The following is a 26045-nucleotide window of genomic DNA, read 5'->3' as shown; positions in this document are numbered from 1 at the left end:
TCCCCTCTGTAGATATCCCATCCGATGCAGTGGAGGAACCACAGTCTCCAGCATGGACCTCAGTACAAGCCATCAGGCTTTTCACAAATCAGCCATCCACTACCCAGACCATGGCACCCACATAAAGGCAGTGGGTCATCAAGGCCCCAGATGCCTGCATCCTGCCAGGAACAGGAAAAACTTAAGGAGTTACCCTGACTCTCACGTTTCCAGCAGGAGGTACAAAGGAGGGTTGCCTTGGAGTGGGGCTTAGATTACCTTTATGTCCCAGCCCAAACCATGGACATCGTTGAAGGCTCACGGGGACAGTGGGAGGATGACCTGGTTTGGGACTATTGTCAGAGGAGAAGGGGATAGCCGGAGGAGATTGCCGGATCCACGCCTTTATACAGTCAGGTCCATAAATATTTAGACATCGACACAATTCTAATCTTTTTGGCTCTATACACCACCACAATGGCTTTGAAATTACACAAACAAGATGTGCTTTAACTGCAGACTTTCAGCTTTAATTTGAGGGCATTTACATCCAAATCAGGTGAACGGTGTAGGAATTTCAACAGTTTGTATATGTACCTCCCACTTTTTAAGGGACCAAAAGTAATGGGACAGATTAACAATCATCCATCAAACTTTCACTTTTTAATACTTGGTTGCAAATCCTTTGCAGTCAATTACAGCCTGAAGTCTGGAATGCATAGACATCACCAGACGCTGGGTTTCATCCTTGGTGATGCTCTGCCAGACCTCTACTGCAAATGTCTTCAGTTCCTGCTTGTTCTTGTGGCGTTTTCCCTTCAGTTTTGTCTTCAGCAAGTGAAATGCATGCTCAATCGGATTCAGGTCAGGTGATTGACTTGGCCATTGCATAACATTCCACTTCTTTCCCTTAAAAACTCTTTGGTTACTTTCGCAGTATGCTTCGGGTCATTGTCCATCTGCACTGTGAAGCGCCGTCCAATGAGTTCTGAAACATTTTGCTGAATATGAGCAGATAATATTGCCCGAAACACTTCAGAATTCATCCTGCTGCTTTTGTCAGCAGTCACATCATCAATAAATACAAGAGAACCAGTTCCACTGGCAGCCATACATGCCCATGCCATAGCACTACCACCACAATACTTCAATGATGAGGTGGTATGCTTTGGATCATGAGCAGTTCCTTTCCTTCTCCATACTCTTCTTTTCCCATCACTCTGGTACAAGTTGATCTTGGTCTCATCTGTCCATAGGACGTTGTTCCAGAACTGTGAAGGCTTTTTTAGATGTTGTTTGGCAAACTCTAATCTTGCCTTCCTGTTTTTGAGGCTCACCGATGGTTTATATCTTGTGGTGAACCCTCTGTATTCACTCTGGTGAAGTCTTCTCTTGATTGTTGACTTTGACACACATACACCTACCTCCTGGAGAGTGTTCTTGATCTGGCCAACTGTTGTGAAGGGTGTTTTCTTCACCAGGGAAATAATTATTCAGTCACCCACCACATTTGTTTTCCGTGGTCTTCCGGGTCTTTTGGTGTTGCTGAGCTCACCGGTGCGTTCTTTCTTTTTAAGGATGTTCCAAACAGTTGATTTGGCCACACCTAATGTTTTTGCTATCTCTCTGATGGGTTTCTTTTGTTTTTTCAGCCTAATGATGGCTTGCTTCACTGATAGTAACAGCTCTTTGGATCTCATATTGAGAGTTGACAGCAACAGATTCCAAATGCAAATAGCACAGTTGAAATGAACTCTGGACCTTTTATCTGCTCCTTGTAAATGGGATAATGAGGGAATAACACACACCTCGCCATGGAACAGCTGAGCAGCCAATTGTCCCATTACTTTTGGTCCCTTAAAAAGTGGGAGGCACATATACAAACTGCTGTAATTCCTACACCGTTCACCTGATTTGGATGTAAATAGGGGTCTGTTTTGCTGGAGGTATCAAATTTACTGCTTTTCTTTTTCTAATTAACAAATTCCATACAAATTACTTAGCAAAAAAAGATACTTGGTTCTGTATTCTTGAAAAGGGGTGGTACTGGGAGATGGCTAGGGGGTGGTACCAAGGGACGTGCTCAGAGGTGGATAGGGGGTGGAGACAAGGAGTGACCCGGAAGGGGGGAGTACCTGCACCTATTTTCTGAGAAAAAAATCCCTGCATTTTTGCAACACTTTATTTACACATTTACACTGGTTTATTAATTAGTAGTAGAGCAGGCGTTATTTAATTGATTGCTGGAATATTATTTAAAGAGATAGCTTGCTTTTTCTGAGTATCGGCGTGTATATTTTGTATCCAGGTATTGTTTGTGTGCAGCTGTCATTTTCTTTATACACTTTTTTTTTTAATGACTGGATATTTTTGTTACTCAGGTTCCAACCACCAAGTGAATCCTCGGGAAACTGTATATTGTGGTAGCAATTCATTGAATATTACATTGAGGACCGTACTACACAACAGTGTTGGCAGACAGTACCACCGCCCCCCCCCCCCCAGGTGATTGGTTGGCGATCGGTCGGGTCTTACCCTATCTATGGTGGGAAGCGCTTCTTCAGGGCTTCCCTCTGCACGGCTCTCCCTTCCCCTGCTCTCCATGGGCATTGCGGTGGCTTCTGTTTCCTCTCTCCTCCTTGGCGGCCAATTGGGACTCTTCTCTTTTCGGCCAATCGGAAAATGGGTCTCAGACCTGCTTCTGATTGGACGGATTGAGGATCAGTGTTTCAATAGTGAATATTCATTCGCTGTTGTAACACCTGGGTGGGCTCGTAGTGCAATGCTCTGCACCACAAGCCTATTGGAACCTCTGACTCTAACCAGGTGCTTCAAAAAAAAACTGCCGCTGTAATTCAGGCTCCCGGTGTCCTGAAAGGGGCCAGACGCATGAATAGGGGGTGGCGGTGTTCTGTCAAAATAGCGGCCATGGAAAGAGCATGGGGGTGGCGGCCGCGCTTAGAGCTTGGTTATAATACTATTTTTTTTTCTGTATGTTGACAGTTGAGGTGTTCAGAATACATCATGAAAATATAATTGTGTGTTTTTCTTTACGATGTAAGTCTGAGCTTAACCACTTGTCTACCACAGTAAGCTTATACACAGCATGATAGATAAGTGGTTACATCGAGCTCAAGGCTGCTACAGGCATGAGTTTATTCCGATCATTTTTATTGAACTCTCAAAGTGCTTCCCTCTCTGCCGGTAGCACCCACAGAGCTTCCCAGGCTCAATCATTCCTCTGGGGAGTCCTGGACCACGGAAAAGATCCTCCACAGTGAACTCAGGAGGATCTCCGGAAACATCTACAGTATTTCCCGATCCCTACTGTGACTAGCTGTCATTCTACTATAACCAAGGATACAGCTAATCAAGCATGACCTGTGCTTGAATAGCTGCATTGGAGGGCAGGGGAAACATTGGGTCAACTGGACTCCCAGATGGAGATTTACCAAAACTGGATCACTCAGAATCTGGTGTAGCTGTGAATGGTGGCCAATCAGCTTATAACTTCAGCTTGTTCAGTTCAGCTTTGACAATTAAATCTGGAAGCTGATTGGTTTCTATGCAGAGCTGCATCAGATTTTGCATTCTCCAGTTTTAGAAAATCCCCCCCCCCCACCCCCCATGTGTCTCTATAAAGAGTACCTGTCACCTGCCCACGCTATCACGTTGGCTTATAAGGCCGCTTGTGATATTAATTTAAAAAATCAATGATATATAATAATATTTATCATATTTTCTCTCTCTCTATATATATATATTTAAAATATAGAATGAAACAAAAAAGAAAATGTGTGTGTGTGTGTGTGTGTGTGTGTATATATATATATATATATATATATATATATATATATATATATATATATATATATATATAACACCCTCGTACACACTCCATATAAAAAGTGTGCAGTGCAGCAGTATCACCATGTCAAGTGTGAGAGCAAAAATTCTAGGACCATAATTCATGGTTAACTTTAAAAGGATAACTTGTAAAGGCTTTTAAAGTGTCGCCTATGGAGAATTTGGTGCAACTCCATCTTTTATATTTTACCAAGAAAATTGGGTATAATTCGGTGTTCGCACTAAAATTCATTTAAATGTATTTTTGCTTGAACATATGTTTTGATAAATAACTGAGCAAATATCATGCATCATAAAACATTAAAACAAGCACCATTTTATTCTTCAGGGTCTCTGCTTTCAAAAAATATATAATATATAGGGTTTTTTTTTTTATTTGTATTTTCCCCATACAGGACAGATTAATAGGTTTACCTTCGCTCACCCTTCTCACTCTTAAAATTTCCATAGAGGTCATCATGACCACATGTAGTGACCACTGACAATCCTGGGTCAGCAACACAAGCAAAAAAAAACCTTTCTTGAGGTATTTAGCACAGCCACAAATATTTTTGTTTTAAATAAAAATCTTTTTTTATTGCAATTCTGTATAAAACATGTATAAGTGCTTTTCAACATATTAAAGCAGTTCAATCTTTGCTATTTATTATTGCAAGGCATAAATATGCTGGCCATTTTTCATTTTTTTTTTAAACACTAAAGGGTCCATAAAAAAAAAAAAAGAAATAAACATGCCTCACTATTAACACAGTCGTCGCCAACAATCTCCATGTCTTATGCCGCGTACACACGGGCGGACTTTACGGCAGACTTTGCCCGGCGGACTTTTCGACGGACTTTACGACGGACTTTCTGAATGAACGAACTTGCCTACACACAATCCACCAAAGTCCGTCGAATTCGTACGTGATGACGTACGACCGAACTAAAACAAGGAAGTTCATAGCCAGTAGCCAATAGCTGCCCTAGCGTGGCTTTTTGTCCGTCGAACTAGCATACAGACGAGTGGACTTTTCGACCGGACTCGATTTTGACGGATTGATTCAAAACATGTTTCAAATCTAAGTCCGTCCAACTTTTGAGAAAACAAAGTCCGCTGGAGCCCACACACGATCGAATTGTCCGACGAAATCCAGTCCGCCGGACCAAGTATGCCGTAAAGTCTGATCGTGTGTACGCGGCATTATACTGAATGTGTATTTCCTATGCTTGTTAGCTCCATCTAGTGGCGATAATGTGTCATTTTTCTTAAAAGAATAAATAACAAAATAATATACATTAATATAAAAAAATATTGTAAATGACATAATATACACATGCTCTACATATCGCGGGCCCACTGGACAGGTAAGTGTCAGTGTTTGTAGCTGCTGACTTAAAAAAAAAAAATTTGCGGGTGGAACACCACTTTCATTGACCTCTGGCTTAGACTCTTCTGTCCTAACAGAACCACCATCTCTCTTTGAATCCTGTTACAAAAGTACATAAAATGAAGTCTGGCTTTACTGCTTCCTTCATAAGCTTCTTGCTGAAGGGAAAACAGTGTGAAAAATATCAAACTTTTAATCCTATGTGTACGAAGATCACGGCGGTTGAGCTGATAATTTTGTGTTACAGATCCATTTCTTTACAAAGCGTCCGCTCTCACTTTTCAGACCGTTGTCATTGAGGAAAACATGTTCAGAATTTTTGGGGGTCGTCTGCAGTCTCTCAATCGGAAAGCTGGAAAAAATGAACATGTGATTGTGGGAAAGGTTTTGTTGATATCATACAGTACACAACACTGAGGACAAAGACTTAAAGTAGAACTATAGGCATTTTTTTTTCATTTTGGATAGAGTAAGGGAGGGTTAAAAGACATGTCTTATTTTTTTGTTTTTGCCATCTGTGTCCCATTGGGGAGATTTCCCTTCACTTCCTGTCTCATAGCCGAACGGGAAGTGGGAGGAAATCCCTGCAAATTAAGGGAGATCCTTGGGGAACCCCCAGATCACCAGAACTAGTGTCCCCCATTGGAAGATTTCTTCTCTATAAGTTTTCTGGGGACAATCCAAAATGTGGGGTTTTCTTTTACTTTTAATAATAATGGTAAACAGGACAAATAGAGCGGGTGAGTCTACCTAACTACCTAACGGGGGCACAGACAGTAATGACAATTGGTAAGCATTCTAATCCCTCTGCAATCGTTCCATAACTAAAAAAAAATAAAAAAAATAAAAAGTTTTGCCTTTAGTGATACTTTAAGGAAACAAAACTAAAGACTAAGGAGACAAAAAGAAAAAACAAAGTTAGTAACATACAGTATTTTCCAGAACATATTCTATGATAGAGTAAATTGTACATTACATGGTTTGTGAAAATTGAGCATTACACCTAAATTAGCTTTCTGGACATATCATTCCGCTGCTATGACCATTAATATGGAGCTGGCCATTGCGGCAATAATTGTAAGCAGGTTGGAAACTGCTTAAAAAAGCATTGGCATTAGCCATTGGTCCAGGTTGGGTTGGGAAAGGGTCAAGTTCACGGCTCGCACTGTGTGGGCTTTTTGGGGCTTCAGCTGGCCCACCTGTGGTAAAACTTGGGTGAAGGCTAAGGCCCGGAGAGTCCCCCTGTGCGTTCCGATGTGCTGCTGCTGTTCTTATTACATCCTAGGACAAGGAACTCTATTACCTTCTATACCGAGGATCCCGGGTGCCACCAACTATGGACTCTGCTACTACGGACTAAAGCCTAAAAGGTATGCCTGGGCCATTTAGCAGTAGTTAGGGTTAGGAAAAATAAACCGTTTGCATTTTTATCATGGCTGTACTACAGTTGATCAGCAAAGACAGTCAAGTTCCCTTGGTCTAAAGTTATTGAAAGGGGTGCATACGGGGACTGGCATATCCAAAAGAACCTGGTACTGGAAAGCACTAGAGGTGTATAAAGTACATTACACTACATTGTCAAGTCAGTGTGTAAGGAAAACAGAACATGGTTGTTAGTAAGGGTAACCAAGTACATATGCATGACATGTGGCAACCAGTCGAGGCGTGGCACCTGGGTAAGGTGAGGGGTCGTCCAGTAGTGAGGGAGTCTCTGCTTGGGCATCCTCCCTAGTGGTTTGTCTCCCATAGCAACTGGGAGCAGACCAGCAACAGCGTTACGGGTCCTTCAGCCTAACGGCATGGTATGGGAGGAGAAGAGGACACAGGACACACATGAAAGTCCACACTCTGTGTCCGGTGGGATTTCATTCTGTGACTGGTAATAGGTAACAGAGGTATGCTGGTTGGTGGAGGTGGTGTGGTTTGACCTGCCACTCTGAATGCAACAAGTAGAAGTTCAGGTGTATAGAGAGATGGGACACTATCTAACACACAACTCACCTCTGAGTCAGGAGACTGTACACATGACTGCAGTTCCTGCCTAATTCTGGGCATTGGTGACCGCACTCAGTCTCTCGGACACAGGTAGTGCATGGGCAAAATAGAATCTGCCCAACACACTCTTCTGGGAATGCTTTCTGCAAGAGTTTGGAGTGTCTGTGGGAATTTGTGGCTATTCAACCAAGAGAACATTTGTGAGGTCAGGTACTGATGTTGGATGAGAAGACCTGGTTCACAATCAACATTCCAACTTATCCTAACGGTGTTCAGTAGCGTGGAGGTCAGGGATCTGTGCAGGACACTTGAGTCCCTCAGCACCAAACTGCTCATACTATGTCTTTATGGAGCATGGGCTCACTTATGTGAGAACAGGAAAGGCCCTTCTCTGAACTGTAAGCACACAATGGTCAAGAATGTATTTGTATGCTGTAGGATTAATGGCACCCCTCACTGGAAATACCTGAATTCTAAAATTTAATAGGGGATCCACATGCTTCCACATTTTTCAAATATGACATGTCTGTGACATTGGCGGCCTGGCGTATAATCACTGGAGTCCTCTTTACCTCAGCAAACAGCTTGCACAACTACTGAAGAAGCCAATCAGAAGTGGTATGATCCAAGGCCACCAGTGTCCTAGCAACCAATGAGGCTATGCGGCTGTGCATGATTGGTTGCTAGGATGCTAGCAGCTGGGCTGCACAGTCTCTTTGGTTGCAAGGCTGCAGGTGACTGAGCTGTACAGCATCATTAGTTGTTATCGTGCAGGCAGGTAACTGGCAATGTCATTCTGTCCCTGTCTCACTATAACTCTCCTGAAGTGTCATCCTGTCACAACGAATATATTTGGCAGCACGCCACGGATCATCAGTCCAAAAGGTTTTTTTATTGAAGCATGATCACATCACAAGTAAGAGTGCAATGTTTTGGATTAATGCAGGACCCCTTCGTCAGACATGTGACAAAGGGGTTCTGTGTGACTCTGAAACGTTGCACTCTCCTGCTTGTCATGTGATCATGCTTCAAAAAACAAAAAACTGTTTGGACTGAAGAAAATTTGTAAATATCTGAAGACAAAGTGGAAGGTATGTGACCTTGAAAGTAAAGGCATCCAATAGTGGCTGTAGATCCTCCACCAGATGGCACAAATACGTGATTACCAGTTGGGAATAGCCCTCTACTTAAACTAAAATCAGATAAAGCATCAATAGTGCGATCTTGCAAGTATCCCCCCCTAAATTGTCCACGGGTGGACGGATATAACTCGAATCCTCATCGACCATAAAAAAACTAGGATTTTCAGAATCATCCATCCTCATGACTGATACAGAAAACAGGAGCAAAAAGCCCAACATAGTTTAAAACCATCGAAAGTGTTTTTATTATTATAAAAAGTAATACACTAACATTAAAATACCGCAATTGCGCTTGAAAATATAAAAGAAACTTTCCGTCCAGCAAGAAAATGGCTTCTAGGAGAACTTCCGGCTATGTGATGACGTCAACAGCATGATCCTCCATATATATTTCGACACATGCACAATTTTAGACTTTTTCAGGTATTTGCCGAAACATATTCAAGCTATAGTTACATAATGGATATAGGCTGAAAGTGCACACGCTCAGGTTTAATTTGAGAGTATGTACATCCAAATCTGAGGAAGGGTTTAGGAATTACAGCTCTTAAGAATAGCCATCCCCCTTTTTCAAGGGACCAAAAGTAATTGGACAATTAAATCAAATACTGTTTCATGGCCTGGTGTGGGATACTCCTTCCTTATTTCTTCATCAATTAAGCAGGTAAAAGGCCTGGAGTTGATTCTAAGTGTGGTATTTGCATTTGGAATCAATTGCTGAACCTACATCATGCGTTCAAAGGAACTGTCCAAGCAAGTGTAAGGATTCAAAGATTCAAAAACAAATCCATCAGAGAGATAGCAGCAACATTAGGAGTGGCCAAATGAACAGTTTGGTTAATTCTGAAGGAAGCAGAATGCACTGGTGAGCTCAGCAACGTAAAAATGCCTGGACATCCACGGAAGACAACAGCGGTGGATGATTGCAGAATCCTCTCTATGGTAAAGAAAAAAGCATTCACAACATCCAGACAAGTGAAGGACACTCTTCAGGAGGTGAGCGTATCATTGTCAAAGTCTACAATCAAGAGGAGACTTCACTAATATAGCAAATACAGAGGGTTCACCACAAGATGCAAACCATTCATAAGCCTGAATAATACAACAGCCAGATTAGACTTTGCCAAAAAACATCTAAAAAAGCCAGACCAGTTCTGGAAAAGCATTCTTTGAACGGATGAAACTAAGATTAATCTGTACCAGAATGACGGGAAGAAAAAAGTGTGGAGGAGGCTTGGAACAGCTCATGACCCAAAGCACACAACGTCATCTATAAAACATGGTGCAGCTTGCAGTGTGATGGCATGGGCATGCATGGCTTCCAGTGGCACTGGGTCATTGGTGTTTATTAATGATGTGACAGAAGACAGAAGCAGCCAGATGAATTCTGCAGTGTTTAGAGATATATTTTCAGCCCAGATTCAGCCAAAAGAAGTGGAATATTCTCCAATGGCCGAGTCAATCACCTGATCACCCAATTGAGCATTTCACTTGCTAAAGGCAAAACTAAAGGCAGAAAGACCCACAAACAAAGAACAACTAAAGACAGCTGCAATCAGAGCCTGGCAAAGCATCAGAAAGGAGAAAACCCATTTTATTTATGATTATATTCATTTGTTCAATTACATTTGAGGCCCTGAAAATGGGAGGACTTTGTATAAAAATGGTTGAAGTTCCTAAAATTTGTACTTGATATTTATGTTCAACCCCTTGAATTAGATCAGCTTTGGTTGGAGAGTTTTTACATTTACAAACAAACTTGAACTTACATGTCTTCAGAATATGATGTTCCATTGGTCCATATCCAGCCTGTATCATCTGTATTCCTAAAAAGTCCAATCCAATGATTACTGCTGCCTTTGTAGCGCAATAAGAACCTCTACAGGAAAGACCAATGATTAGTTGAAACCACCAAACGAGGTGAAAATAAAATGTATGTAAATCCTAACAATTAAATTTGCTGCTGTTTGGTCTGTTAAATGTACCATTGAAAGAGTTTTGTTAACCACTTACCGCCCAAGGTACGTCATATGACGTCCTTGACTTTGAGCGGGTATTTCTGAATGATGGGTGCAGCTACATGCATCATTCAGATATCATCTTTTTCAGCCGGTGATTCCCTACACCATAAGAATGATCATAGCGCCGTTTGATCGTTCTTACGGGCGACGAGAGGGGACGTCCCCCCTCCCATCACCCTCCAGTGCTTCTACAGATTCACTGCTTCCATCGGCGAGTCGGAGAACGGATCCGCAGGCCCCGGATGTTTACCATAGAGATTTTCGGCAGACCAGATGGTCACTGGAGTCTCTATAAACGTTCGGAAGCCGGGCGCGATGTTACAATGTCATGCCCAGCCTCTGCATTCAAACAAATGGCGCCGCCTCGGCTGGTAAGCCGTGATCGTTTATTTATTTATTTTTATTTCAGGCTTCCCAGCCTAGAGGTGAGATGTGGGGTCTTATTGACTCCATATCTCACTGTAAAGAGGACCGATCATACCATATTCCTATTACAAGGGATGTTTACATTCCTTGTAACAGAAATAAAAGTGAGCAAAACTTTTTTTTGTTTTTTTTTTAAAGTGTCAAACTAAAAAAAGAAAAGTAAAATTAACATTAAAAAAAAAGAAAGAAAAAAAAAAGTAAAGCGCACTCAGAAGCGAACGCATACGTTAAGTCCTACCCACATATGAAAACGTTGTTCAAACCACACATGTGAGGTATCACCGCAAACATTAGAGCAAGAGCAATAATTCTAGCCCTGGATCTTCTCTGTAACTTAAAACTTGTAACCAGTAAAACATTTTAAAGTGTCGCCTATGGGGATTTTTAAGTACCAAAGTTTAGCGCCATTCCACGAGCGTGTGCAATTTTGAAGCATGACATGTTATGTATCTATTTACTCGGCGTAACTTCTTCTTTCACATTATGCAAATAAATTGGGCTAACTTTGTTTTTTTTTGTAAAGCATGAAACTTTTTTTTTTTCCAAAAAAATGTCTCCGAAAAATTGATGCGCAAATACCGTGCAAGATAAAAAGTTGCCACGACTGCCATTGTATTCTCTAGGGTCTTTTCTAAAAAATATATATAATATTTGGGGGTTCTATGTAATTTTCTAGCAAAAAAATTATGAATTTTACATGTAGGAGAGAAATGTCAGAATTGGCCTGGATGGCAAAAATAGTTTGATAAGTGCAAAAAAACACTCATCATCATGTCCAGTGGAGGGTCATGTTGGGGGGTGTAGTGTTCTATGTATAGAGTGTAATAGAATTGTATTGTGGTCATGTCCAGTGGTGGGTCATGTTTGAGGTGTAGTGTTCTATGTATAGAGTGTAATAGAATTGTATTATGATCATGTCCAGTGGTGGGTCATGTTGGGGGGCGTAGTGTTCTATGTATAGAGTGTAATAGAATTGTATTATGATCATGTCCAGTGGTGGGTCATGTTGGGGGGCGTAGTGTTCTATGTATAGAGTGTAATAGAATTGTATTATGATCATGTCCAGTGGTGGGTCATGTTGGGGGGCGTAGTGTTCTATGTATAGAGTGTAATAGAATTGTATTATGATCATGTCCAGTGGTGGGTCATGTTGGGGGGCGTAGTGTTCTATGTATAGAGTGTAATAGAATTGTATTATGATCATGTCCAGTGGTGGGTCATGTTGGGGGGCGTAGTGTTCTATGTATAGAGTGTAATAGAATTGTATTATGATCATGTCCAGTGGTGGGTCATGTTGGGGGGCGTAGTGTTCTATGTATAGAGTGTAATAGAATTGTATTATGATCATGTCCAGTGGTGGGTCATGTTGGGGGGCGTAGTGTTCTATGTATAGAGTGTAATAGAATTGTATTATGGTCATGTCCAGTGGTGGGTCATGTTGGAGGTGTGGTGTTCTATGTATAGCGTGTAATAGAATTGTATTGTGGTCATGTCCAGTGGTGGGTCATGTTGGGGGTGTAGTGTTCTATGTATAGAGTGTAATAGAATTGTATTATGATCATGTCCAGTGGAGGGTCATGTTGGGAGGTGTAGTGTTCTATGTATAGCGTGTAATAGAATTGTATTATGATCATGTCCAGTGGAGGGTCATGTTGGGAGGTGTAGTGCTCTATGTATAGAGTGTAATAGAATTGTACTATGGTCATGTCCAGTGGTGGGTCATGTTGGGGGTGTAGTGTTCTATGTATAGAGTGTAATAGAATTGTATTATGATCACGTCCAGTGGTGGGTCATGTTGGGGGGTGTAGTGTTCTATGTATAGAGTGTAATAGAATTGTATTATGATCACGTCCAGTGGTGGGTCATGTTGGGGGGTGTAGTGTTCTATGTATAGAGTGTAAAAGAATTGTATTATGATCATGTCCAGTGGTGGGTCATGTTGGAAGTGTAGTATTCTATGTATAGAGTGTAATAGAACTGTATTATGATCATGTCCAGTGGTGGGTCATGTTGGGGGTGTAGTGTTCTATGTATAGAGTGTAATAGAATTGTATTATGATCATGTCCAGTGGTGGGTCATGTTGGGGGTGTAGTGTTCTATGTATAGAGTGTAATAGAACTGTATTATGATCATGTCCAGTGGTGGGTCATGTTGGAAGTGTAGTATTTTATGTATAGAGTGTAATAGAACTGTATTATGATCATGTCCAGTGGTGGGTCATGTTGGGGGTGTAGTGTTCTATGTATAGAGTGTAATAGAATTGTATTATGATCATGTCCAGTGGTGGGTCATGTTGGGGGGTGTAGTGTTCTATGTATAGAGTGTAATAGAATTGTATTATGATCATGTCCAGTGGTGGGTCATGTTGGGGGTGTAGTGTTCTATATATAGAGTGTAATAGAATTGTATTATGATCATGTCCAGTGGTGGGTCATGTTGGGGGGTGTAGTGTTCTATGTATAGAGTGTAATAGAATTGTATTATGATCATGTCCAGTGGTGGGTCATGTTGGGGGTGTAGTGTTCTATGTATAGAGTGTAATAGAATTGTATTATGATCATGTCCAGTGGTGGGTCATGTTGGAGATGTAGTGTTCTATGTATAGAGTGTAATAGAACTGTATTATGATCATGTCCAGTGGTGGGTCATGTTGGGGGTGTAGTGTTCTATGTATAGAGTGTAATAGAATTGTATTATGATCATGTCCAGTGGTGGGTCATGTTGGAGGTGTAGTGTTCTATGTATAGAGTGTAATAGAATTGTATTATGATCATGTCCAGTGGAGGGTCATGTTGGGGGTGTAGTGTTCTATGTATAGAGTGTAATAGAATTGTATTATGATCATGCCCAGTGGTGGGTCATGTTGGAGGTGTAGTGTTCTATGTATAGAGTGTAATAGAATTGTATTATGATCATGTCCAGTGGAGGGTCATGTTGGGAGGTGTAGTGTTCTATGTATAGAGTGTAATAGAATTGTATTATGATCATGTCCAGTGGAGGGTCATGTTGGGGGGTGTAGTGTTCTATGTATAGAGTGTAATAGAATTGTATTATGATCATGTCCAGTGGTGGGTCATGTTGGGGGGTGTAGTGTTCTATGTATAGAGTGTAATAGAATTGTATTATGATCATATACAGCAGTCAGTATAACTCACCAATTCCAGTTGATTCTCAAAGTCTGCAAGTGATGAATTTTGAGATTCACAGAACTTCTGGCTGTTGCTCCATGTATCTCGTTTATCTGAGAAGAAATAACATTTATCTCTGTGCGAAATCCAGCCGTCCATGCAACATCGAACAGATATATGCTTTTCCTTATGTGTTCCTGTGTTTTTATAGAAAGAAGTAAACTGAGAATTACTTTATTTTTAACAGCATTAGCAAAGCCTTTTAAATTTTCCTCTGGTTTAGATAATGTAATATGAAGAAAAGGAATTAGGAGTCTGTATGGTTTGGTTATGCAACACACGCCACTTGTGCCAGTTTCCTGTGCCATTATAAGGATGCAGAAAACATTGTCACCAATACGTACAATTAAACAAAATGCAGAAAAGGATGAAAACCTCTCTAGTAGATCTGGGCAGAAATGTAGCCTATGGTCAGGAAACCTAGAACTAGGAAAGGTTCTGTGATAGCAGCTATGGATAAGCCGAACACCCCCCAGTTTGGTTCCCACCCGAACCCCGTTAAAGTCTATGGGACTCGAATGTTTGAAATCAAAAGTGCTAATTTAAAAGGCTAATATGCAAGTTATTGTCCTAAAAAGGGTTTGGGGACCTGGGTCCTGCCCCAGGGGACATGTATCAATGCAAAAAAAAAGTTTTAAAAACTGCCTTTTTTTGGGGAGCAGTGATTTTAATGATGCTTAAAGTGAAAAAAAAGGTGAAATATTCCTTTAAATATCATACCTGGAGGGTGTCTATAGTATGCCTGTGAAGTGGCGCGTGTTTCCTGTGTTTAGAACAGTCCCTGCACAAAATGACATTTCTAAATGGAAAAAATTCATTCAAAACTGCTTACGGCTTAAATGTAATGTTTGGTCTCGGCAATATGGATGAAAATCATTGAGAAAAATGGCATGGGTACCCCCCCCCCCCCAGCTCATTACCAGCCCCTTTGGGTCTTGTATGAATATTAAGGGGAACCCCGCACCCAAATTAAAAAAAGGAAAGGTGTGGGGCCCCCAGGCCCTATATACTCTGAACAGCAGTATACAGGAGGTGCAAACAAGACAGGGACTGTAGGTTTGTTGTTAAGTAGAATCTGTTTGTAATTTTGAACTGGTACATTTTTAAAGTGTAGCTCCAGCCAAAAAATCTATTTTTAAGCTTTTTGGAAACTATAGGGAAGGGTTATCACCCCTGTAACTTTTTTTGCTGTCTGTGCACCTCTTCAGAAGATTTCACCTCACTTTCTTTCCCAATGACAAATGTTTTTTGAAAATTTGGGAGTTTTTAGTGAAACAAGGATTGGTGATAAAGCATCAGTGAAGGGGAGACATGTTTTTCCCATGTTAACTATTACAGGAGAGAATTTCCCTTCCTAGGGGTAGATTTCCTTTCACTTCCTGTTGTCTCCTCCCGTTTGCAAGTAGGAGTCGTTTGTAAGTTGGATGTTTGAAAGTAGGGGCCTTCCCTATATACTCTGCAGAAATTTGAGCCTTAGGTGTTGGTGCTGCCACAACACTAAGCCCTCACAGTTACTCCTGGTGGGCGCTGGAATGGGCCCTGCTGTGAATTATTCGATCAAGAATTGTAATTACATGTCCCTGTTGAACAGGGGCAGAAAAATTGGGCCTTGGGCACTGGTGCCACAACACTGCAACCCCTCACAGATACTCTAGTTGGAGCGCAGGAATGAGCCCTACTGCAAAGTATTACATCAAAAATTGTAATTACACGCCCCTGTCTAACAGGGGCTGAAAAATTGGGCCTTAGCCACTGGTGGCGGCGCCCAGAACCAAAAATGTTGAGGAGGAAATGGATAGTCACTCAGCATAACAGGATAGTCACTCAGCATCAGCATAGGCAGTCTTGAAGGGATCTGACATTTCAAAAAAAAATTATTCGGTTACATCAGCATCAGGTGCTTGGTAGCTGGTGGTGATCCAAGACTGATTCATTTTTATGAAAATCAATCGACTGAGTCGGTGGACAGGCGCACCCTGTGGTCAGTTACAAAGCCTTCAGCAGCACTGAATGTTCGTTCCGAAAGAACGCTGGATGCAGGACAGGCCAGTAGCTCAATTGCATACTGTGCAAGCTCTGGGCAGTGATCCATCCTCAAGACCCAGTAACCCAGAGGATTTTCGGTGGGAAAGGTGACCAAGTCTGATCTTGCCCCTAGGTATTCCTGCACCATTTAAAACAGACGCTGGCGATGGTTGCTGGAACCGATCATACCTTGGGGCTGCGGACTAAAAAACTGTCTGAAAGCATCGATCAGATGGCCACCTTTTCCACCGCTCCTTTTTTGACTGACCGAAGCCTAAGCAACACGTTGTCCAGGAACAGGAATTTGTAACCTCCCAGTCTCTTGGAACGCATTGCACAGATCTTTCTGCAAGGCCTCCCAAATATGTTTCATCCTCTGCTCCCTCTGCGACGGCAAGATAAGGTCTGCAACCTTACCCTTGTAACGTGGATCAAGGAGGGTTGCCAGCCAGTAATGATCCCTCTCCTTGATAACACGAATACGAGGATCCTTCCGCAGGCTTTGCAGGATCAGGGAGGCCATGCAGCGTAGGTTTGTTGAGGCATTCGGTCCGAAGTCCTCTGGGTCACTAAGGACGACATGATCCGCAGCCACCTCCTCCCAGCCACATACTAGGCCATGGGTTTCTTGGGACTGTAAATGATCCCTTGAAGACTGCTGCTGATGCTGAGTTCTAGGCTCCACCTCCATGCTGACACAATCCTCCTTCTCCTCCTCCTCCTCTTCCTGTGTGATCGGCGGGCACGCAGAAACACTGTCTGGATAAAGGGGGCCTTGAGAGGTAAGGAAGTCCTCCTCTTCCTGCCTCTGTTCTGCCTCAAGTGCCCTGTCCATTATTCCACGCAGCGTGTGCTCCAACAGGTGGACAAGAGGGACAGTATCACTGATGCATGCACTGTCATTGCTCACCATCCTCGTGGCCTCCTCAAATGGTGACAGGACAGTGCATGCATCCCTGATTATGGCCCACTGGTGTGGGGAAAAAAAAACAAGCTCCCCTGACCCTGTCCTGGTGCCATAGTCGCACAGGTACTCATTGATGGCCCTCTGCTGCATGTGCAGCCGCTGCAGCATGGCCAACGTTGAGTTCCACCTGGTAGGCATGTCACAGATTAGGCGGTTCTTGGGCAGGTTAAATTCCTTTTGGAGGTCAGCCAGCCGAGCACTGCCATTATATGACCAGCGGAAATGCACACAGAATTTTCTGGCCTTCCTCAGGACATCCTGTAAGCCCGGGTACCTTCCCAAGAACCGCTGCACCACCAAGTTAAGGACGTGAGCCAAACAGGGCACATGGGTCAGTTGTCCCTGTCGGAGGGCGGAGAGGAGGTTGGTGCCATTGTCGCAAACCACCATTCCTGCCTTAAGCTGGCGTGGCGTCAACCACCTCTGAGCCTGCCCCTGCAGATCTGACAGAATCTCTGCCCCAGTGTGGCTCCTGTCCCCCAAGCACACCAGCTCAAGCACCGCATAGCATCTTTTTGCCTGCGTACATGCGTAGCCCCTTGAACGCCTAGGGAGCACCGCTGGTTCTGAGGACAAAGCACAGCAGGAAGAAGCCATGGAGGAAGAAGAAGAGGAGGGGGTGGAGGAGAGAGGTGTGTCAGTATCACCAGTAGTAGCATTTTGGAGGCATGGTGACACATGATATCATCATGCATGTGCCCTGATGTGCCTTGTGCCATGATGTGCCTGGCTCTGTACCCTGATGTGGCCTGATGTACCGTGCCCTGATGTGTTGTGCCCTGGGGCGGTCTGGATGAAGTCCAGGGCCACATTTTTGTCCCAGTCCAGCCCTGTGCCTACCGTGATCTAAGTTATACTAATTGTTGATGAACTGGATTATCTATCATGCACATGAAATATATGATTGCCTCTTAAAAGGACAGCGCACCTATATGTTTTAATTTTCACACACAGAGGGCCTTATGCTTTATGTCCAGCAACCTTTGTCATTGTGTGATGTCTCCTCTATAACAGTGCACTTACCTCTGACAGAAAAAAACGTCCACATTGCAGCAATAAGTATAATGTTGATCAAAGAAAATGCCAATATTATATTTAGATGTCCCTTAGGAATAAATTTCTTGGCATCTGTAAAATAAATACATAAAATATACAATGTGTACCTTATATGAACAACAACAACAAGGTATGTGGGATATTCTTTTTGAAACAAAGGATTTTTTTTATAGTTCTTTGTGCCCCCATGTAGAAGATTTATCCTCGCCTCCTGTGTTTTAAATCTGTGTCATTCAGAACAGGAAGTGAGGAAAATCTGTCTATTTGATGGGTGTCAGAAAAAATGGGAATAATCAGAAACCTTCTAAAACAGCTTTTCTGAACTAGGGTTCCTCCAGAGGTTGGTAGGGGTTCCTTCAGCAATGGACGACTTTTGCATCTCAGATAAGTTCCCACTAACACCATTGATCTTTTTAGCTATCTGTAAGGGGGTAATTCTTCTCAATGACCACCAATGTAAGGACCATTCTTCCCACTGACCATCACACTAATGTATCACAAGCTGTAGATAGAGTAATTATTAGGAGTTCCACTTTTACTGCAGTACATTGAAGTGCCTTAGTACACTTTTACGGCAGTATATTGAAGTGTGTTATTGCAGTTTTACTGCAGTATATTGTAGTGTATCGGTGGAGTGTGTCTGTGTAGTGAGTACTCAAGTTAAAATGCACCAAACACCACTTTCCACTGATTACAGTGCATCCAAGTACACATTTTCCCTTCTCTATTACATTTCGGTAATAAGCCCTCCATTATGTCTGGGAAGCCAACAAGGAGAGGCAGACGTTTCCACGATCAGCAAATAACAAAACAATATTAAGCTTGTGAAAAAAAATTACAGAATAGCAGCAACAAAAATTGTGAGATATGACACCACAAAACTATATAAAAAGATGAAAAGTGGTGCTCAATAATCAGAAAACACCAAAATAAAGTCCAAAAAGTGCTAATAAAGCCAAATTCAGCAACACAGGCTGAGTGGAGACAAAAGATAATACGATTAATAAACATCAATTAAGGTATAAATAGGAAGAGTTTCCCCGTGGGATTTTGTATTGCAGCCAAGAATTCAAATTTGGGTAGAAAAAGTAGGTTTTATTGAAAAAATATCATACAATATAAATTGTGTTAAAACATGAGCTATGTAGATAAGACCATTGCACATACATCATGGTAATACAGCCATAGGTGTACATAAAAAACATAGTATGGTATAGGTATATATAGTCATACTAAAAAACGCCAACGCTTTTCGACCATTAGCAGTAGAGGTCTTCTTCTGGGGGGAAAGGAGTACAAGAACTCTACAAGAAAATATAATGTGAAAAAACGTACATTTAAACATCAATATATATCTAATGTAAATGCGGTCTCCTCTGCGTCCCGGAATAGGAAATCCCGCCGACCGTTGTCGTCACTTCCGCCACAATACGCGTGACATCATGACGTGCTGCGCACGTCGAGGAAAAAGTTGCGTATGCGCGGCATGCCAAAGGACGCCCGGAGTGATCTCAGGACGTCACTGGCAGGGATGTTCTCCCTCCGGCGGACAGCATGGAGAAGGCCGCCTATGTTTTCCGACATAAGCGACACCTCTTTCTAATCTTTCACTCCCCCAGGCATGGGCTCTAAGCGCGATCTCTCCTGGGCCTGTTTGACTGGCTTTCCGGATAGTTCACCCCTTCCTTGTTGCGGGGGCCTGGGAGTTCTTGCCATACCACCTGGATCTTTCAGCAATCTCCAAGCACAGCACTTTGGAGGCCATCTCTACAGCCGTCAGTGGTAAATATGATTGTATATTGGCTATTCATGTGTCTACATTACATATATATTGTTGTTCAAATGTATGTTTTTTCACATTATATTTTCTTGTAGAGTTCTTGTACTCCTTTCCCCCAGAAGAAGACCTCTACTGCTAATGGTCGAAAAGCGTTGGCTTTTACCATGATGTATGTGCAATGGTCTTATCTACATAGCTCATGTTTTAACACAATTTATATTGTATGTTATTTTTTCAATAAAACCTACTTTTTCTACCCAAATTAGAATTTTTGGCTGCAATACAAAACCTCACGGGGAAACTCTTCCTATTTATATTCTATTGGGGCGTGCAGCAATCCTTATCTCACTATTTCTCCTTTTAAAACATCAATTAAGTCCTCCACCTTGTGAATCACCAACATTAAAACATTAAACGCAGGATGTGCTCTTAACCCAAGACGTGGACCCTCTATTATGCCGGGTCAAACAAGCATTTGGATATCCAGTGTCCATGGAAGAAATAGTACAGATGGCATATGATCCGTTCCTCTTGCACTGAGTTTAAATCATCCAGACAGTCCAGCGGTAACCCAAAAAATAGACAAGGGGCATCAATAGTGTAAAATACCTTCTTAACCACTTGCCGACCACTGCACGCCGATATACGTCGACACAATGGCAGTGTTGGGCAAATGAGCGTACCTGTACATCCCGTTTAAGAGCCGGGGATAGCAGGCGCACTCGTACAGCGTGACCGTGCCCGCGGGATTGGCGGACGCGGTCTTCCAGCGATCGTGTCACTGAGCCTCATAAATGGGGAAGTGCCTATGTAAACAAGGCATTTCCCCGTTCTGGCTTGTGTCATGACAGAGAGCATGGCTCTCTATCATCGAGAGCAGTGATCGCTGTCATGTGACTTGAAGCCCATCCCCCCACAGTTAGAATTACTCTCTAGGACACACTTAACCCCTTCATCGCCCCCTAGTGGTTAACCCCTTCACTGCCAGTGTCATTTACACAGTAATCAGTGCATTTTTGTAGCACTGATCGCTGTATAAATGACAATGGTCCCAAAATAGTGTCAAAAGTGTCCGATCTGTCCACCATAATGTCGCAGTCCCAATAAAAATTGCAGATCACTGCCATTACTAATAAAAAAAAATTAAAAATGCCATAAAACTATCCCCTATTTTGTAGACGCTATAACTTTTGCGCAAACCAATCAATATACGCTTTTTGCTATTTTTTTTACCAAAAATATGTAGAAGAATACATATCGGCCTAAACTGAGGAAATAAATCGCTTTTTTTATATATTTTTGGGGGATATTTATTATAGCAAAAAGTAAAAAATAATGCTTTTTTTCAAAATTGTCGCTCTTTTTTGGTTTATAGCGCAAAAAATAAAAACCGCAGAGATGATCAAATACCATCAAAAGAAAGCTCTATTTGTGGGAAAAAAAATTTTGTCATTTTTGGGTGCAACGTCGAACGACCGCACAATTGTCCGTTAAAGCAATGCAGTGCCGTATTACAAAAAGTGCTCTGGTCAGGAAGGGGGTAAAATCTTCCGGGGCTGAATCGGTTAAAGGTGTTTATTGAAAAACAGTGCACTAAGACATTTAGTCAAGGGCAGTGCATAGAAAAAAAAACTGTACCGATGCAAAGATTGCGATAACAGATCTGTGTGTCCTCGCCCGACCGGTTTTGTTACAAAATAACTTCTTCCGGGGCAGATGCAGATGAAGACGACCTTGGCACAAGCCAAGGTCAGAAACAGGAGATCTGGATACAACAGGAGGCAAGCTTGGTCAAACTCAGAAACCTAAGTCAGGTCGTGGGTCATAAAAGCTGAAGACCACTCAGAAACTTTTGTTGAGTGCTATGCGTTTATAAGATGATGGGAGTCAAAGCCGGCATCAGACATGCGCATTCGTTAATGCTAACGCACATCAGCATGAGCATGGGCGTGAGTGCACATTGCCCCTAAGCCATCATAGTGAGCCATGGGTTGTAAAATGCATGTGTGCAGATCTTTGGGAACAGCCATGTAATCAAGTTTCCTAACAGCTTCTGTCCAGGTTGGGTGTTAGACATAATAGGAAAAAAGGGAATATCCCCTTGAGGGAAACACACAACATTTAACAACTCACAGAGAACCCTTCCCAACCCTGTCTAGAACTAAAAATAAAGTCTTGATTAGAATTTGTCTTTATGTGGAAATACAGTGGGGAAAAATGCAGCGTTGGTTTCAGAGGATGGAATGTAGCTTGGCCAGTCTGGTCCAAATAGGGGGGGGGGGGGCTTTTCGATAAAGGATTGTGTGTTCCTAGACTGTTTCTACTCATCCAGGGCTCCCCCTGTTGCTAATCACTTTCCCGACAGACAGGTGCTCTTTCCCTACTCTATCCACTTGGCAAATACGTGCCAAAACCTGGAGAATTTAAAAGGACTCTGCTGACCCAAGATGACGTCCAGGGGTGTCAGGTCACCTGAGTCCAGGTGACAGATGCACACCGCTGGGGTTAGGAGCGCACCGCTAAGCTTGTGGACCCTTCGGCTGAGTACTGTGGATGGAGCTCTGGGTGGTTCAGGAAAGAAGCTCCACTTGAGCACCAACACAGATTGAACAGGGAGCTAGAGCATAAGACTCCCCAGGGCACAGAGACTAAGAGCCAGCAGGTTTTCATCAGGTCCTCTGATGGTGAGGATGGCCTTTGCTGCAGCTGACTCCAGGTCGCGGCCCCCAGGGTCTCCCAGCTCACGCTCACGGCAGGCTTCGGTGGATGGAGAGGAAGCAGCAGTGCAGGGCAACAAGGAATAGTCTGAAGGACCAGCCAGGGGTCGGGGCTACTAGCAGACAGGGATAGTCAGGAAACAAGCCAAAGTCGATATGCGGAAACAAACGTAAAGCACACGGCAAGAAACACACAGGGAAGCCTAAACACACTATTGCTCGGGCAAAGCAGGCTTGGAGTGCACAGTATTAAATAGTGTTTCCTGTTAGAGGCTAGGGTGGAGCCACGCTAAGAGAAGATTGCTTAAATGTGCAGGTGTGAGAGTGCAGTCCATAAAGCACAGACCAGAGGTAAGCAGACAGACAGGGCATGAAACATTACTGCAGATTCATAACAAGGGGTCACCTGAATGCAGCGTAGGCAACCAGAAAGATGCCTCAAGGAACCAGGAAACCATAGAGAAACCAGGTTTCCCTTGATTTCCTCTCTGGATGCAGTACTGCTCCAGTCGAGGGCCACCTACAGTGGAGAAAGCAGACTGCACCTGCCTACAAGCTGCCTATTGTCTCTCCAGATCAGGCACCTATTATATCAAGAAGTTCTTGGAAGCTTTCTGGGAAACCTTTTCTGTCACTTGCCTCCACTTCACTGGGCCTCAATAAAAGTGACAGTAGATCTGCTTATTGTTACTGCCATCACCAAAGGCTGAATCAACTGCATTTTTTCCCCCACACTGGGACATTTGTACAGATGCATTAAAAGAAAAGTATCTTCCTTTCTTTTCCGCGAGAAAGAATGAAAGGAGTAGAATGCTACAAAAATCACTTAAAAGGTGCTCAGTATTATTTACAAGAGGCACTTAAAGGGCAACTCTACTTTCACTGAAAAAAAATTAGCAAGTAAAAAAATGGTGAAAAGTTTAGCACTGGGAAACACTTTTTGACAGATAAAAAGTGCATTTTATATACAACTTTATAGATCGGACTAAAATGAGGGACACATGAGGAGGAAAGAGGGACAGAGGGACTTTGTTTCAAATCAGGGACTGAAGTAAAGGTACAATAAATATTATTATACCTATGTATTAACTTGTCTATTCCCCTAGTTAGCTAGTCTATTAAAACTCTGACCACATGTTACTATTGATATCACAATAATACAAGGTTAGCTATGAAAACAAGCACACAGCTTTATAACAAAGTCATATTTATTTCCCAAGACAATAGGAATATGCTAACACAAAATACTATTATAAACATATACAAATAGGCCACATAATACAGAATAAATAAATAAAGAATATCAAAGATACTTATCACAAGGCTCTCCGTGAGGCTTTGTATCATCAGGCTAGGCTCAGATGTTAAAGAGAGATAGCCATGTGGCTCGGAGAGACACCAGGCTCACCATGCTTGAACCAAGAACGAAAAGGGCCGAACTCCTTCCCGTGTGCTGTGTACTTCAATCATACACCATCCAGACCCAACCCCAGTGCCATCCCATCTAGACTTTTGTCGAATCAGTATTTACGGGGCAGTACTTCCCAACAGACTGTCCGTCCTGCTGTATTGGCCTCTAGGGGCAGCATTGTCCATGTATCTGTATCCTAGGTGCCTGTTGATCCTTTGATCTTTGTCACCCACCGTCATCAATCATCCTGGCAGCTATGGTCCTTTGAAGATTGCTTTATAGCAATAGACGATCTGGAGCCAAGCCTTGCTAAATTTCAGATGCAGATTCTGATATGCTACAAGCTCTGATGTGTAACTGTTTACATTCCAACTTGGGGCCATCTGTCTGTATCAACCAGGGAATGAAGGACCAGAAGTATAATATTAAACCATGTTGACTTCCAGAAAATACCGCTTTGCGCTTAAAGGGTGCATATCACCCTTCTTCAGACATGGTACCTATAGAACAGTCCATAACTGTCTTAACGTGTTGAACTTCCCAACATGTGTTCAGAAACAGTTCCCATGGAACAGTCAATGACGGTCTTAACGTGTTGTGCTTCCCAACATGTGCTGCTTTGCCACTGAGTGACACACCACCATCATTCTTCAGCGACAGCTTTCATGTCACCATTCTGTATCTTCGGTACCTTCACAACGGGATGCAATACAGGCAAGGGGTGTCCATTCACTCACCATTTACCAGCACACACTCAGAGCAACATATTAACCAGCATTCACATACAGAGTCTCGAGGAGGGCCTTACTCACCCATATTACTAACCAAAAATACACATATGTCACATTATACCATAACATAGATCAACCCATTACCATAATATATACATATATATGTGACCCATCAAATTACGCATCCCGCTCCCAACCTCCTATAACCCTTTACTGTAAATACGGGTCGGGAATAGGCAGGCTTGCTCACAATGGCATTTCCTGGCACGTCAGCGGTATTTCAGGGCTCTAATTTTGGCAGCAAAGCCTCTAACTTGTACGAAGAGACCTTACTGTCAATTCGTCCCTCAACTTGCATAGATAAATGGGAGACCCTTCTATATAAATATCGAGTCTAACACATATAAACCTGAAACAATGACAAACCACAAAATTCCATCCCTGCGCCTGGATTCCAGAGACCATGCCCAGGGTATACCATGCACTTCTACCTATTGCTAGGTTCAAGGAACACTCTAGTTCCATGACTAATGTTACATCGACATCCTTTAGGACAAAGAAACAAACTCGTCTATGTCCCAAATAATACCCAGGTGCTTCCTTCCCAGCAATGATCTCACCATCCAGAACCTAGAGTGAAATATCTTCCCAACCTTTCTCGTTCACCACCATGTATTGACCTGGCGTGCAAAGGACATCATGGTCATGCTTCTGACATAGGGAAATATCAACCTGCCTCAGTTTCATGCTGGTTGATAATTCTGCCTGCCCCTGCATGCACGCCAAAGCCCATGAGAGATTTCTGTCCTGTACCATCACACTCTCTACCAACCTCTCAACATGTTTGACAAAATCCGGAGCCACTTTTTACTGGGTATTTATGTGACTTTGAATGTTATTAAGGACGCCACCAAGCTCTCTGAGTAACAAAGCCCCGCTTAAGCTATGGCTGAGAGTTTGTTCCTCAGGATTTCAAATCCACTCCATTAACAACACCAATCCTAGCTCCTATTCCTCCCGATATAGTGCTGAATACATCCCTACTCTTTCGGTTACTCCTCAGACATAAGCATCCTGCATGCACCTCATTCTGTGTCCGCACATCTCTGCGAGTAGCCACTGGTACAATGACCGTACTTGATTCAGTGTATACTCAGCACATATAGGGTAATAGGTTTTTATCAACCACTGTGAGACGCTGAAGCGTCATGTGGTGAAGGCATACTGTGGCCTGGTAGCCAGCGTTTGTTCCCTTTATCTAACGGAGCATGCTCCTGTGTGTATTCACTGTCATTACCTGTGCAAGGTTCCAACCTCTCAGGTGAGACATCAACCAGGTGTATCTCCCCCATGTCCAGCTCTGGTGTCC

The 26045-nt window shown here is 42.7% G+C and overlaps 1 protein-coding gene across 2 annotated transcripts in view; it reads right to left on the bottom strand.

The window, feature by feature from the left end:
• Positions 1–4167: 4167 nt before the first annotated feature.
• LOC141105622 (C-type lectin domain family 2 member E-like) overlaps positions 4168–26045 on the bottom strand; it is a 68153-nt gene continuing 46275 nt past the window's right edge. For both annotated transcript variants that reach the window (XM_073595579.1, XM_073595578.1), the window contains exons 3-6: positions 18005–18109; positions 13957–14126; positions 10123–10232; positions 4168–5568 (exon numbers count right to left, since the gene is read on the bottom strand). In XM_073595579.1, the coding sequence (XP_073451680.1) occupies positions 5430–5568; positions 10123–10232; positions 13957–14126; positions 18005–18109 (524 nt within the window). In that variant the 3' untranslated portion in view covers positions 4168–5429. The remainder of the gene's footprint in view (positions 5569–10122; positions 10233–13956; positions 14127–18004; positions 18110–26045) is intronic.

This window comes from Aquarana catesbeiana, linkage group LG08 (genome assembly GCF_042186555.1).
Source record: "Aquarana catesbeiana isolate 2022-GZ linkage group LG08, ASM4218655v1, whole genome shotgun sequence".
NCBI lineage: Eukaryota > Metazoa > Chordata > Amphibia > Anura > Ranidae > Aquarana > Aquarana catesbeiana.
The sequence above is the reverse complement of the archived record's forward strand: the minus strand, read 5'-3'. Positions and strand labels throughout refer to the sequence as shown.